We start from the raw sequence: 14344 nt of genomic DNA, 5'->3' as shown, positions 1-14344 counted from the left end.
TTGGGTTATATTAAAGAAATGAAGTCCGTGCCCGGTCTGAGATTAGCATTCTAAATCAATGCTTACGCGGGTGAATAACATGGATGAATTGGGATGCACACCAAGGAAGAATATAAGTGAAACAAGAGAATTAAAGTCTCGTTCTAGTCAGTGAGAAGAGTATGAATGGAAGAAAAATGAAGGGGGAGAGGGATCGAGGGAGGGAGAGTGAGAGAAGAACACAGAAAGGAAGGAAGGGAGGGACGGAGGGAGCGAAGGAAGGTTGCATTTGGAAGAAATGTCTCAGAGGCTGGAGGGACATGGACACAGAGAAATTGTTTTCTCTCTGCCCAGTCATTAAGGACTCTTGTTAGGTTGTGGGGCCAGACACAGAACTGCCCAGAGTTCAGGTTCACTCTAACACGATGAGTAGCAACCTTTGTCAGTGTAACCATTTTGCGGGGTGTGGCAAGGGTGTGCAACTACCAAGTTCAATGCCAAGCTGAACTTCAGCCTCTTCTCCTTCTAGCTCCCAGCATATCAAACTGAGGAGGCCAACCCGCCAGGTCAGAGAAGGATTTCGTGAGGGAGTTCTTTAAAAATGAAAAAGACAAGCCAGAAACAGCCTCCAGTATTAGACAGGAATCTTTTATCCAAGAAACAAGATAGCCCAGCTATGCGAATAACAAGACCCAAACGGACAGAGAGTGCATATGGCTGTGAGAGTGGTGGTCTAGCCCAGAAGGCATCCGGGTCCACAGCAACCCACCTGCTCATCCTTCCCCATACTCGCCTCCGGAATCTAAACCTGTCTCTCCTCTGCTTCCTGCACTTCCCTTTTTCCCCCTTGTCCTGCTTTGCTCCTCTGCCTACAGAAAACACCCAGAGTACTTATCGGGTGAGTCCGGACGGCTCCCTACGTGTGACCTTTGCCAGCGGGATGGAGATCAGCCTCAGCTCAGAGCCCCACATCTTGGCCGGGGCGGTCAACCCCACCCTGGGCAAATGCAACATCTCCCTGCCCGGAGAGCACAATGCAAACCTCATCGAGTGGAGGCAGCGCAAGGAGCAAAACAAAGGCAACATTTCAGCTTTTGAAAGGAGACTGAGGGTAAGGCTTGACCGGATGCGAGATACAGAACTTCTGTTTTATGTTTGAAAACCACAAAGCTGCCCTAATCCAAAGTCCCATTGCAACAAAGCTTTTCTAGGTGACTGACTAGCTTATATGATATACTAATTCAAGAGAGGGTGCTAATGGCTGATAATGGTTCAGTATCCTTAAATGAACATTCTAATAAGAGCTTTCTTTGTCATTAGCCAGCTAAAGTGCCCTAATAGTAGCAATTTCAGGCACCAAGAAAGTCTGGGTGGAGAAATGTGTTGAGTCAGGAGGCCCTCCAGAATCCCTCTCAGCATGCCTGGGAGATGTTATCAGGTTCACTACCTTGACCCAGCTCCCTGCTTTGGGAGTAGTTTATACTTCGTGTGGAAAGACCAGGCAGGCGCACACGCAAGGATGCAAGACTTAAGGCAACATTTGGACAAAGGCAAATTAAAAAGGAAAAGTCAGTGAATGAATGATATCATTCTCGTGAATACATTACTAAAGGCCAGAAGGGTAAATGGCCAGTACTGAGAGTGGACTAGTGGTGCTCTGAGAGCTGCCCAGAGGAAATTAAAGGTTTTGGGGGAGAGAGGGTTCAAGTCCTCACCAAGCACAATTCACTGCAGTTAGCCAGAGATCTCTGTCAAACCTGTCTTTCTGCAGCACACAAAGCCTACAATCACTGCAGCACTGTGTCTACCTGTCCCTTATTAAGCATTAACCAATGTTCGGATGATATGACCGACTTCCCAAATATAGTAACATTCAATATCAGGCCCAGAGCAACTGCCAGCTCGAGGGAAACAATCACTCACAATTGAGGCCAGGCCGGCTTTAAAGCACCTGTGTCAAGCTGGGAGACCTGGGATGCTTGCATTTTCTTCACTCACAGTACAAATTCGCTCACAGTGAAAATGTGGTAACCTTCAGGCTGTGGAAATACAATGAGAGACAACCACCCAGTCCCAGCACGAAACAGTCCAACGAGTCCAAAGGCATGATATGGACAAAATAATGCAGGACAGTACTCATTTTCAATCATTTCTGTTGGTGACACATAGACACAGACTTCAGTGGCCTTCATAATGCCACTAAAAGTTGTCTGCATGTGCAAGTCAATTTGCATGTTTCGATTCTATCGGCAATCTCTATCAGAACATAGATGGGCCCACTGATGGGCCACTGAATTGAGAAGTAAAACCAGTGTACATAGTCACACACCTCTCTGTGTGGGAGGCAGTGAGGGTTTCTGTCAGAATTCTAGAAATGGGATCTCCTCGATAGAAATGGTGCTCTGGGGAAGTTAGTTGACCTGGCTTAAGAAATGCGTTTATTGGGGCACCTAGATGGCTCAGTCGGTTAAGCATCTGACTCTTGATCTCGGCTCAGGTCTCAGTCTCAGGTTTGTGAGTTCAAGCCCTATATTAGGCTCCATGCTGCTTGTGGAGCCTACTTAATTAAAAAGAAGGAAAAGAAATTTATTTTCTTTATTTTCTTCACCTGTGAAATGAAAATATCACACTACAGCAAATGGCTTATCAACCTCATGGATTCACCATAGAATAATTGTATCAAATAAATGATCTCTTAGTGCCTCCCCCAGTTTATAGCCTCAATAAAACATGAACCGTATCATATACTATGTACCTTTGGGTTTTCCCATTCTTTAGGATAACCCATCCTGTACTATGTGACTTTGGGATTTTCCACTTTCTAAGCGAACCCACCATTTTCTCCCTTCCATGTGCACAGATAACGGAGAAATTCTAAACTATAATTTATACCTCATATCCCAAAGTGTTCTTAATGTTGAAAAACTAAGGGCCATAAAACATTTGGGGGATCTTTACTATAAGGAGTGAAGTGTTATTTAGTTGATTCTATTTATAATTGACCCATTTCTGGGGTGCCTGGATGGCTCAGTTGATTGGGCAACTGCCTTCAGCCCGGGTCATGATCCTGGAGTCCTGGGATCGAGTCCCGCATCAGGCTCCCTGCTCAGTTGGGAGTCTGTGTCTCCCTCTGACTCTCTCCCCTCTCCTGCTCTCTATCTCATTCTCTCTCTCTCTTTCTCTCAAATAAATAAATAAATAAAAATACACAAAGAGAAAACAAAATTTTTTTTTTAAATTGACCCATTTCCCTTTCTGTGGTATAGTTGAGCAGATTTGTGAAACCAGTTATAAAGGCAACAAATTCAGGACCTTCTCTTCTATATGACTTCCAGGGTACTTCCTGAGGTCCTGCGACAGAATGGAGCCCCTCCTCAGCTGAGTGGTGTTACCATGCATGTCCCTAGAAACCTAACAACAATCCTCGACATGTTTAGTGCCTTAGAGTTAACAAAATGCTTTCACAGCCAGGATTTTATTTGATCACCACAACCATCAATTTTTGTTATTCCCAACTTACAGATAAGGAGACTAAGGCCCAGAGAGGTTAAGTGATTTGCCCAAAGTCAAACAGCTATTAAGGATCAGAGTCAGCCCTCAAATGCAGGTCTTCACGGAGCGCAGCACTCTTTCCACTACATGATGCTGTGCTGCCTTGTTCCTTAAAATAATTAATCTATAAATCATTGCCCCACTCAGTGGAGCCACCTTGGCAAGGCCTGACTCCTCATTTCAATGCTGACAAAAAGAGACAAATAATCGACTCTAATGTACTGGCAAGTGTGGGTGGAACAGGACAACTGGCTGGCCTCCAGGCAGAGAAAGTGGGGAAGAGGCCAGAGAAGGGAAGCTGTTTAACTGGCTGATTCTTACCTTCTCTCCCCATCCTTATGCACTTTGTTTACCTCAGTTTCCTCAGTTTCCCCAGATTAGGCAAGTCCGATTTAATGGAGGGCTATGCTCCCCTGACGTAGGTGTGAACCTGGTTTTGATAAGGCAAAATCCTCTTTCCCCGCTGAGCTGGTGCCCCTTCATTTCTGGTAGCTTTTCAAGGGGCAAGCAGATAGCGTTACAAGATGTAACGTTCTCTCTTCCTGGGCCAGATAGACAGGGACCCATTTGTAAGCATACATGTAAAGAATAAGCCTCTCCGATGCCCTCAAGTACCTCAAGGCCTTGGACTGAATCATTTATTTCTCCTGGTGGAGCAGCCATTCCAGAGCAAGAGCAGGTAGGGGTAGCAGGGCTCTTGAGACAGAATCCCAGGTCCAGAGAGTCCCACAACATAGAAACCCCTGCTGTACCATAGGAAATAGGACTCCTCTTGGAAAAACCAAACAAAAGTGTGATTGGGATTTTTAAATGTGCTTGAGCATCAGGTCATAAAACACTAATTGTTCAGGCACAAAATGACAGATTCATTTAAAGGCCCATTGGGTAAGATGATGGGCATTCCAAAAAGCTACCTACATCGACCCTAGACCTTCTAGCTCAAAGAAAACGCAGAGAAGGATAGACTTCTCTTGGAGATCAAGCAACAAGCGTTGCTCTTCTCCGATGACTGGTGAGGGTTTTGCACACAAAGTCAGGGTCCCCTTCAAGGTGAGCAAGGCAGACTGCTGAAAAACATGATATTCTGCTCAGCCTGGGCAGGCAAGGGATTTGTTACCTCTGGGCGGTCCTTCACCAGCTCCATTAAGTGAAATAAATCACACTAACATCCTGAGATTTTCTTTATTTTAAAAATCCATTTCCCCCCAACCTGAGGTGTGTCTGAATCATCTTCCTTGCAAAGTACTTTTACATCCATTCCATGTATCTGTGTCTGCTGCATCAGCCTGTCCCCATAAATGCATTTCCCCGGACAATGGCAAAATTAGAGATTTGATCACAGTGGAAGCCATTGGGAAAGAATTGGACATTCACCCACAGCAAACCAGTTTAGGAACTTCACCCAGTTTGCACCTTGCCACTTCCACGGATAATAAAACCATTCTAGGAGACATAACCCAGCACTGGATCCCAGAGTTCTTCACAAGATTTCACAGAGATGTGAGGTTACAGCAAAACCCTTGCCCTGCAGCCTTCTTTATGAAAAGGAAAAAAAAAATCCAGGAAGCTTAGCACTTCAAACCAAAGTCATAAAATCAAGTAAGATGATTATGTGTTTACAAGCAAAATGAAGCAAAGACTAATCTAAAACCTCACAATTGATTTTTGTCCCCTCTCCACTCAAAGATAACTGAGAACAGGGTAGATTGGTTTTTCAGCGCAACATGTTTATACGTGATCTGAGCTCTGAAAGGGCAAACAAGCCCAGATACAACACAGAGTCCCAGGCTGACAAATGATGGGGAATTTGGGAGGCAGCCAAAAGGGTTCCAGCATCTCCCTCCATTCTCAGAAAATGCCTTTGCTGACAGGGCACTCAGCTGCAGGCTGCTGGGAGTTGGAGTTCACATCTGCTTCACGCTATTTTAACTTCTTTCTCCCCAGGTTTGGCTGGAGGGATTTATTTTTGTGAAAATTTAGATAAGGAGGCTGCTTGCAGATAGATGAATCTATTTTAAAAATATATCTGTGGTTCTCAGCCCCAAGTAACAGTGGGTCTACCCCTAAGGAGTCACCGGGCAACTGTGCAGAGTTGGTTTTTGGGGTCAGGAGATTCTTGGAATCATAGAAGCTACTCTATTAATCTTGAGTCAACTCCACTAAGATAGCTAGAAAGGAAGTATTATTTCACATATTATTCCAGATGCATATAAACATTAATGATGTGGTATAAAAAATTTCAAGTGTCTGTAGTTACGGTTACACAAACGAATTCACCAACAGGAAAGTATTTCAACAAGAGCAAATTAATATCATGCAAAAAGCATCCAAGGTAAATGATATGGCAGAAGTCAGGTGAGTAGAATGAACAAGATTTTGAGGAAGAACCTATAATCTTGCACCACTTTTCCCATCTATGAAATGAGGGACATGGGCTGTGCAATCTCTATCATTAGTAGCATTTTCACAACTGATCATGATTACAGCAGCTAACATTCACTGAGCTCTTACTATGCATAATGCCATATGTGAACTCATTTAGTACTCCTAACCCTTTATCGGGTGGCTTCTATTGTTATCATTCTCATTTTAAAGATTAAGAGAGAGGCATAGAGACAGGGCACCTGGGTGGCTCAGTCGGTTAAGCATCCAATGCTTGGTTTCAGCTCAGGTCAGGATCTCAGGGTTGTGAGATTGAGCCCATGTCAAGCCCCACACTGGACTCAGCTCTAGGCATGAAGCCTGCTTAAGATTCTCTCTCTCCCTCTCCCTCTGCAACCTCCTCTCAAGAAAGAAAGAAAGAAACAAAGAAAGAAAGATAAAGGAAGGAAGGAAGGAAGGGAGGGAGGGAGGAAGAAAGGAAGGGAGAAAGAATGGAAGGAAAGAAGGAAGGAAGGATGGAAGGAAGGAAGGAAGGAAGGAAGGAGGAGGCACAGAGAGGTCACACACAGCTAGTATGTGGTGATAGCAGAATTTGAACCCAGTCAGGTCAACTCAATAGCCCATGTCCCAAAATCCCTATGGGCAGTAAGATTTTTGTGGGCTGACAAGGTAAGGAGAATGTCTTGGCAGTAAAAAAGAAAAAAGAGGTAGAAGGAAATTCCCTATGGGGTAGTAGCAGCTGATGTTAACATGAAATACACACCCTGTTCATTTATTGGCAAATCTGTGAAATAAAGGAAGCCTAAGTTCGGTTTTGTCAACCTAATTTATTATCAATAAAAAATAAAACCTGTAGCATCGTACTGATTGATTTCTAAAAATCAAGTACTAATTACCTTAAAACCATTGAGTGTAGAGTAGCATGTACTAATTTAAAATCAACTAGTACTTTTCTATCCATTCTCATAAATTCATGGAAATTAAATACAGTACATCTCCCAAACTGTGATGTAATTATTTGGCCCATCTCACTTACCTTCTGACTTCTTCAGCAAAAGTTAACAGGTTAATTCAGTTGCACTATGAGCTGAAATGCTAGATAGCATCCTTGAAAATTCAGCTTTCTCTTCTTTGTAAAAGAAATCATGGGGCACCTGGATGGCTCAGTCAGTTAGGTGGCCAGCTCTTGATTTCGGCTCAGGTCATCATCTCAGGGTCCTGAGATGGAGCCCTGAGTCAGCCTCTATGCTCAGCAGGGAGTCTGCTTGAGGATTTTTTTCTCTCTCTGCACCCCCACCAGGCTCATGCTCAAGCACTCTTTCTGTGTCTAAAATAAATAAATAAATCTTTAAAAAAAAGAAATCAACTGCCAAACTCATACTTTACTTAGAGTTCAACACATTTTGTGTATGTGTTTTTATAGATATAATTATATATTTATATAATATAATAAGAAGATATATAAATATATTCAGTTGAACCATAGCAAATTGCCCTTTTTGTAGGCCAAAAACAGCCAAATATCTGCAAGGAACTTAATATAATTTTATCCTACTAATTGAATGAGTATTGAATTGGAAGGGTTGAAAGGACTTTCTCTTAAGCAATTAAAATACAAATTCCTAGGAAGGAGAGAGAAAGGCTCTGAGTGGAGACAAAGGACACTTTTCTTTGGAGATTCTGCCCATACCTACCCTTTCCGAGCACTTTGATTTCTGCTAGAAACACAACCTGTGGCTCCTTAGGGCACTTGCTTCCCTCCTTCTTTTCTGGTTCAAGTATGATCAAAAAGCAAACCTTTCTCCTTACTTCTCCTTAGCAAAGCTGAAAAAAAAAATAGAAGGGAAACCAAAGGATGAATTAAAGCATAGATACTTCCTCCCCCGTGAAAAATTTTTAACAAGTTCAGCTTTCTGATCGCAACATACGTATGGATCATCAGTTGCCAAACTCAGAGGTGTCGTTCAATGTGCAACCTGTCCGAAGAGACCCTTTTTAACTTGGGGCTATTACCAAATTTCACCCCTTTCTATAGCCCCTCCTTTCCAGCACAAGAACTGGTGTAGACTGGAGGAAGAGTGTGTTGGGGGCAAAAAACAGTTTCCTTCTACCCTTCTAAGTTTTTTGGCTGGTGTAATAATTAAACCGACATAAAACAGATTAAGAGGAGAAAAACAGCATAAGTTTAACAACATGTATACCTCGTATGTACACGAGAGACCCAGGAAAACTGAGTAGATCCCCAAATAGCTAAAGCCAATACCTTAAGTAACATCTCCAGTTAAAGACAAAAGGTGTTGGAGATGGGGAGTCAGTTACAGGAAGTTACCAGGAAAGTGACAATAAACAAAGATGCAGTTGTTGTGCTGTTTTAAATCCTCACCTCCTAGTTGCTAAAAGTTTCTACAGATTTAGTGATTCCCCACTTTCTGGTACAGAGAGACACCCTTACAAATGGAAAGTCCCTTATAAATGCAAATGGGTAACTTCACAGTTTTTCAAGAGCTTCTCCTGTGGCTGTTTCTTAAAAATAATCAGCCTAAGATAATTCTTATGTCAAAGAAGCATATTTGGGGGTGGCAAATTCTGCTCCCATGCAAGTGGAAATAAAGATGGATGGCCCACACTTAGGTCAAAGGAGATTATTGTCTTTCAAGCAAACTAGTGTTTGTATGAATGTGAAGCTTTCCCAACCTTGCTTATGACCCCAACAATCACAGGCAATCAGCTTAAGTTTGGATTCCTGCCATAATGGCTGGAGCACAGAAACACTCAAGGATGAGGATGGGAGAGCCCACCTGGACAAGCATACTCCTTCCCAGCCTTCTCACACGTAGTTTCTACAGGAGATTAAGGGGGACACTGTTGCATCTTTTACTCCTTCACTGCCTTTCAGCTCTTAGCCGAATTTTATAGTAACTTCTCTTTTGGGTTCCTTGACCCGATGCCACTGTGGGAGGTGGAGTTTCCCACACCAAAAAGCAATCCTTGGGACACCAGCTGGCTGTCCTGCAATTCAGTTCAATTCTGGCACTATTTACCAAGAAACAGCATCCGATTCTGTGGGTTAAGGGTTCAGTCCTACAAAACTGCCTCCTGCCCACTACTTCAGATGCCAGTCACCAAGTCCAAGTCGATACCAGTGCCTGATGGACTGGCTATAAATCAGAGCTTCCCACAACCCTTTTGTTGGGTTTGATTAATCTGCTAGAGCAGCTCGCAGAACTGAGGAATATTTTGTCTACAGGATTACCAATTTATTACAAAAGGATATAACTCAAGAAGAACCGGATGCAAGTGATGTAGAAGGCCGGGTATGGGGAAAACGTGTGGAGCTTCCATGCTCTCAGGATGCGCCCCTCTCCCAGCATCTCCACTTGTTCACCAACCCCGAAGCTCTCCAGCCTGTCCTTTGGGTTTTTCATTACTTAGGAATGATCGATTAAATCTTTGACCATTGGCAATTGATTCAACCTCCAGCCACTCCGCCCTTCTCCAGAGGTTTGGAGGGAGGTACTGAAAGTTCTAAGCTCTAATCATGTGGTCGGTTTCCCTGGCAACCAAGCCCCATTCTTTGGTTACTTGAGGGCCCTCCAAAGGTTGCCTCATTAACATAACAAAAGGCAGCTTGATCTATCTTATCACAGGAGGTTCCAAGGGTTTTTGGAGCTCTGTGCCAGAACAGGGTCCAAGACCAAATACATAGCCCTTATAAATCACAATATCACACCTTACAAACCTTTGAAAACATTTTTCAGCAATATCTGAATTTCAGAGTACATTATTCGGAAAAAGAGAAGCATGGTTGCCGACGAACTGACAAGCAGAGAGAGAACATTAGGCTGTCGTCCTCTGCTAGCTTTGTACCACTTAACAGTGATCCCTGCTTGTGTAACTATAATGACTTTATTAAGAAATGTGTTCTCGAGTAGTAAACTTAATCTATCAGACAAATAAAACCACAGATTTAGTTGAACTGGAAATCACTTGTTACTTTGGCTCTTTAACTATCATTATAACATAAATTGTAACAGTTACAACCGTCTCTGGGAGTACATGGATATTTTACAGCTGTTGTAAATGAGCGTTATTACAGTTGGAGATATGTGGCTATAAAACCACAGGAAAGGTAGTTGAAGAAAGAGCACCTGGTTACGTATAGGTTTCCAAGCCCTGCGTATCAAAAGACAGAAAATATGTGCTTCACTACCGCTTTTTAGGTAATAACAGCAGGTTACTATATCTTTATGCACTACAACACTGCACACATTGGCTACAGATGGTTTAAAGAGTCATAATTCCCAATCTGTGTATGTCTCTATTCCCTGAATTAAACCTACCCCTGAGACTAACAGCATTTCCTTTCAAATAATTTAAGTATCTAATCTGTAGTCTACTGCATAGAATTCATGGTGTGGAACATTTGATACATCATTTTTTTTTGCAGAAGCTCAAAATTAAGGGCAAATATTATTAGCTAGCTAATGAAGAAACTGAGCCAAAAGAGATTTTTTTTTAAAGCAAAGTGCCATACCCCAGTAGAAAAATGAAAAAAACCTCATGAGCAGACAATTCATAGGAGACATACATGTCACCAGTAGACATTAAAAAAGGTTCAACCTTGGGTGCCTGGGTGGCTCAGTGGGTTAAGCCTCTGCCTTTGACTCAGGTCGTGATTTCGAGGTCCTGGGATCCAGCCCAGCATCGGGCTCTCTGCTCAGCGGGGAGCCTGCTTCTCCCTCTCTGCCTGCCTCTCTGCCTATTGCCATCTCTCTCTCATCAAATAAATAAAATCTTTTTTAAAAAAACCACTGCATTACAAAAAAAAAAGGTTCAACCTCACTAGTTATCAAACAAATACAAATTTAAACCACAGTAGCATACCATTTTCCCACTCTCATATTGAGAAAAGTTTACTAACAATGCTAATACTTACTTGATGCTGGTAAAGATGGAATTAGATGGATTTCCCCTCCACCCACTAGTTAAGGGCAGTATAAATTTGTAGAAGCTTCATGCACTATAAACTAATGACTCATGTTGAATCAGGAGCCTTTGATATGTTCTTATCACTTCACCCGGTAATTTCACTTCTTGAGTTCTCAATTAAGGAAATATTTATTTACAAATATGTTCAACAAAATATGAAATATGAAAGAAAATGGAAAATAAAAACTCTAACTTCCAACAATAGGAGAAAGAATAAATAATTATCATGTAAGAAGATACTATGCAACCATTAAAATCCACATTTTAAGCATATTTAATAATAAAAGGAATGTTCAAGATAAAACATTAGCTAAACAGGAGGACATAGAAGTTTTAAGTACAGTCCTCGTATTTTTGGAATGTATGAACAGATTGTGCATAAAAGAGAGATGAATGGAATGCAGCCAAGTATTAACAGTGATTAACATTGGAGAGTGAGATTACAGGTAATTATTTTCTTTTTATATTCCTTTATTTTCCAATTTTTCTGCGATGAGAAAACATCACTTTTATGATGGAGAGTGGTGTTTGAAGAAACTATTTTGAAAACCACAGTGAGCAAGGGAAGACTGGACTTTGAAATGAGAATGTGGGCTTTGCAGTTGTAGGAGTGGAAAACTTTTCCCATCTTCCTTTCTAGGTTCTTTGGTTGGTCTAATAAAATTTACGTGAGACAGATTAATAAGAGAAAAACAAATTTACTTTTGTACTTATGAAGGCTCCACAAAAACACAAGAGGCTCAAAGACAGTCAAGGCAATATGAGGCTTATATACCATCCTGAACTAAGGAATGGAAGAGGGGCCTGGGGCTTCAAAGGGGAGGAGGGTAATTCACAGGACAAGAATAAGAGCAGATGTTTGGTAATTAGATGTTTGTTCTGCCATACAGATAGGTCATTCAGATACAAAGAAATCTCAGCTAATAGCTCTCTTCCTGACCCAGGCCCCCTATCTAAATTCTTTTAGGTGCTTAAGGAAGAGGTGAAAGGTTTTCTTGAGGCTGTTGGGTCTTGACCGACCTCAGCTCACAATAATACACATGCCAAAGTGGCATGTTATGGGCGGCATATCCTGCTCCCATTCACAGTTGTCTGGCTACTAAGATAAAAAATTCTGTCTGGATCTTATATGTGGAATCATTAAAAAAAAAAACTGAATTCAGGTACAGAGAATAGGTTGGTGTTTGTGGAGCAGGGGGTGGGGGGCAATAAGGGAAATAGGTGATGGTGGTCAAAAGTGTAAACTTTCAGTTATGAAATAAAGAAGTCCTGGGGGGGACACCTGGGTAGCTTGGTCGGTTAATGCCTTCAGCTCAGGTCATGATCCCAGGGTGCTGGGATGGAGTCCCATGTTGGGCTCCTTGCTCAGCAGGGAGTCTGGTTCTCCCTCTGCCTGCTGCTCCCCCTGCTTGTACTCTCTCCCTCTCACTCTGTCCTGTACTCTCTCTCTGGCAAGTAAATAAATGAAATCTTAAAAAAAAAAGATTATTCAGAAGCCCTGGGGATATAATGGGCAGCATGGTGACTATAGTTAATAATGCTATATCATATTTTTGAAAGTTACTGAGAGAGTAGGTATTTTTTTAAGATTTTATTTATTTATTTGAGAGATAGAGTATTAGAAGGATGAAGGGCAGAGGGAGAAGCAGACTCCGTGCAGGGAGCCGGACATGGGACTCCAGGATCACGACCTGAGCTGAAGGCAGACACTTAACCAACTGAGCCACCCAGGTGCCACTGAGAGAGTAGTTCTCATCACAAGTTAAAAAAAAAGTTCTCATCACAAGAAAACAAATTGTAACATGTGTGGTGATGGATGTTAACGAGACTTACTGTGGTGATCATTTCACAATATATACAAATACTGAATCTTTATGTCGTACACCTGAAACTAATATAATGTTATATGTCAATTTTATCTCAGTTTAAAAAATAAAAATTTTTCAATAAAAAATTTTTAAAAAGCTGTTTTTGTACCAAGATTTTAAAATTGAACTCTTGAGACCCCTAGAGGTTTCACGATTGGGTTTCAGAGCCCCCTGGAGATTTTATTTATAGTGTACATGTATGTGTTTACGTGCATTTTTCTGGGGACACAGTATGTACCTTTAAGATATTTAAAAGGATCCTTGAGGGGCGCCTGGGTGGCTTAGTGGGTTAAGCCCCTGCCTTTGGCTTAGGTCATGATCCCAGGGTCCTGGGATCAAGCCCCACATCGGGCTCTCTTCCTCTCTCTCTGCCTGCCTCTCTGCCTACTTATGATCTCTCTGTTAAATAAATAAATAAATCTTTTTTAAAAAATAAAATAAAAGGATCCTTGACCACAAAAATGAAAAATAAACATAAAGTTTAGCTGAGTAGCGAGTGAATCAGTTTAGTTCAACTATGATTAATGTAGTCAACGCCTAATGTTGGTTTTTTTCTCCCTTCCTCATTAGCCAAATATTTAACATTCTGTTCCGGATCCTGTTGACAATTTCTACAAATACAGATCTAGTACCCCAAACTATAATCACCTTGGAATCTGACACATGGACCCACTGAAAAGCCTAACCCAAATGAGAAAAGTAATCATCATATTTTTAAAATAACAATCACCAGTATTATTTTTACATTTCACCAGGTACCTGTATATGTAATCTTATTTAATTCTTAGCACAACTCTGTGGTATGAAGTGATAATATCACTCCCATTTCACAGTTAAGAAAACTAAGCCCGGGATAAAAGAAATGACTGTTGCACAGACGAGCAGCTAATGAAATGGCTCCCGACTCCCAGGTCACTGCTGTTGACCCATTTCAAAGTCTCTGGTTTTTTGTTTGAAGGAGAACAGAAATTGCCACCCTAAAATATGCATTTTGGGCATAAAAATTATTTTAGGCTGATTTTTTTTCCTGAGAGTGCATGCACATTTGCGTGCATGCGCAGTCCCACGGTGGTGGGACAGAGGTGGAGGGAGAACCCCCACCAAGCTCTACGCTAGGGGTCTGGAGCTCCACTAGGAGCTTGATCCCACCAGCTCCAGATCATGATCGCAAGATCATGACCTGAGTCAAAGCTAAAAGTGAGCCTCTTAGCCGACTGAGCCACGCAGGCACCCCTGGGCTGATTTTAAGAAACAGCAGACACTGAAGCTCTGAAAACTGAGTAGAAGTTTACTGTTGTGTAAGAGGCATCTATGTTTGTAAGGGAGAGCTCCATTTGCAAGGGTGTCTTCCTCTCTGCACCAGAAAAGGGAGGATGGCTGTAAGTCTCTGGAAACTCCTATCAGTGGAAAAGGCGAGGACCTAAATCTGCATAAAAGCGTACCTGCTTGGGCGCCTGGGTGGCTCAGTGGGTTAAGCCGCTGCCTTCGGCTCAGGTCATGATCTCAGGGTCCTGGGATCGAGTCCCGCGTCAGGCTCCCCGCTGAGCAGAGAGCCCGACGCGGGACTCGATCCC

At 42.2% G+C, this 14344-nt stretch overlaps 1 protein-coding gene across 3 annotated transcripts in view; it reads left to right on the top strand.

Moving 5' to 3' along the window:
- LOC111157267 (teneurin transmembrane protein 1) overlaps nucleotides 1–14344 on the top strand; it is a 550623-nt gene that overhangs the window by 520411 nt on the left and 15868 nt on the right. For all 3 annotated transcript variants that reach the window (XM_022518549.1, XM_022518550.1, XM_022518548.1), the window contains one exon: nucleotides 855–1090. In XM_022518549.1, coding sequence (XP_022374257.1) covers nucleotides 855–1090 — 236 coding nt within the window. The remainder of the gene's footprint in view (nucleotides 1–854; nucleotides 1091–14344) is intronic.

Source organism: Enhydra lutris, unplaced genomic scaffold, assembly GCF_002288905.1.
Source record: "Enhydra lutris kenyoni isolate GAN:26980312 unplaced genomic scaffold, ASM228890v2 scaffoldscaffold53, whole genome shotgun sequence".
Lineage (NCBI taxonomy): Eukaryota > Metazoa > Chordata > Mammalia > Carnivora > Mustelidae > Enhydra > Enhydra lutris.
Note: the sequence above shows the minus strand (reverse complement) of the source record. Positions and strands in the feature narration are given on the sequence as shown.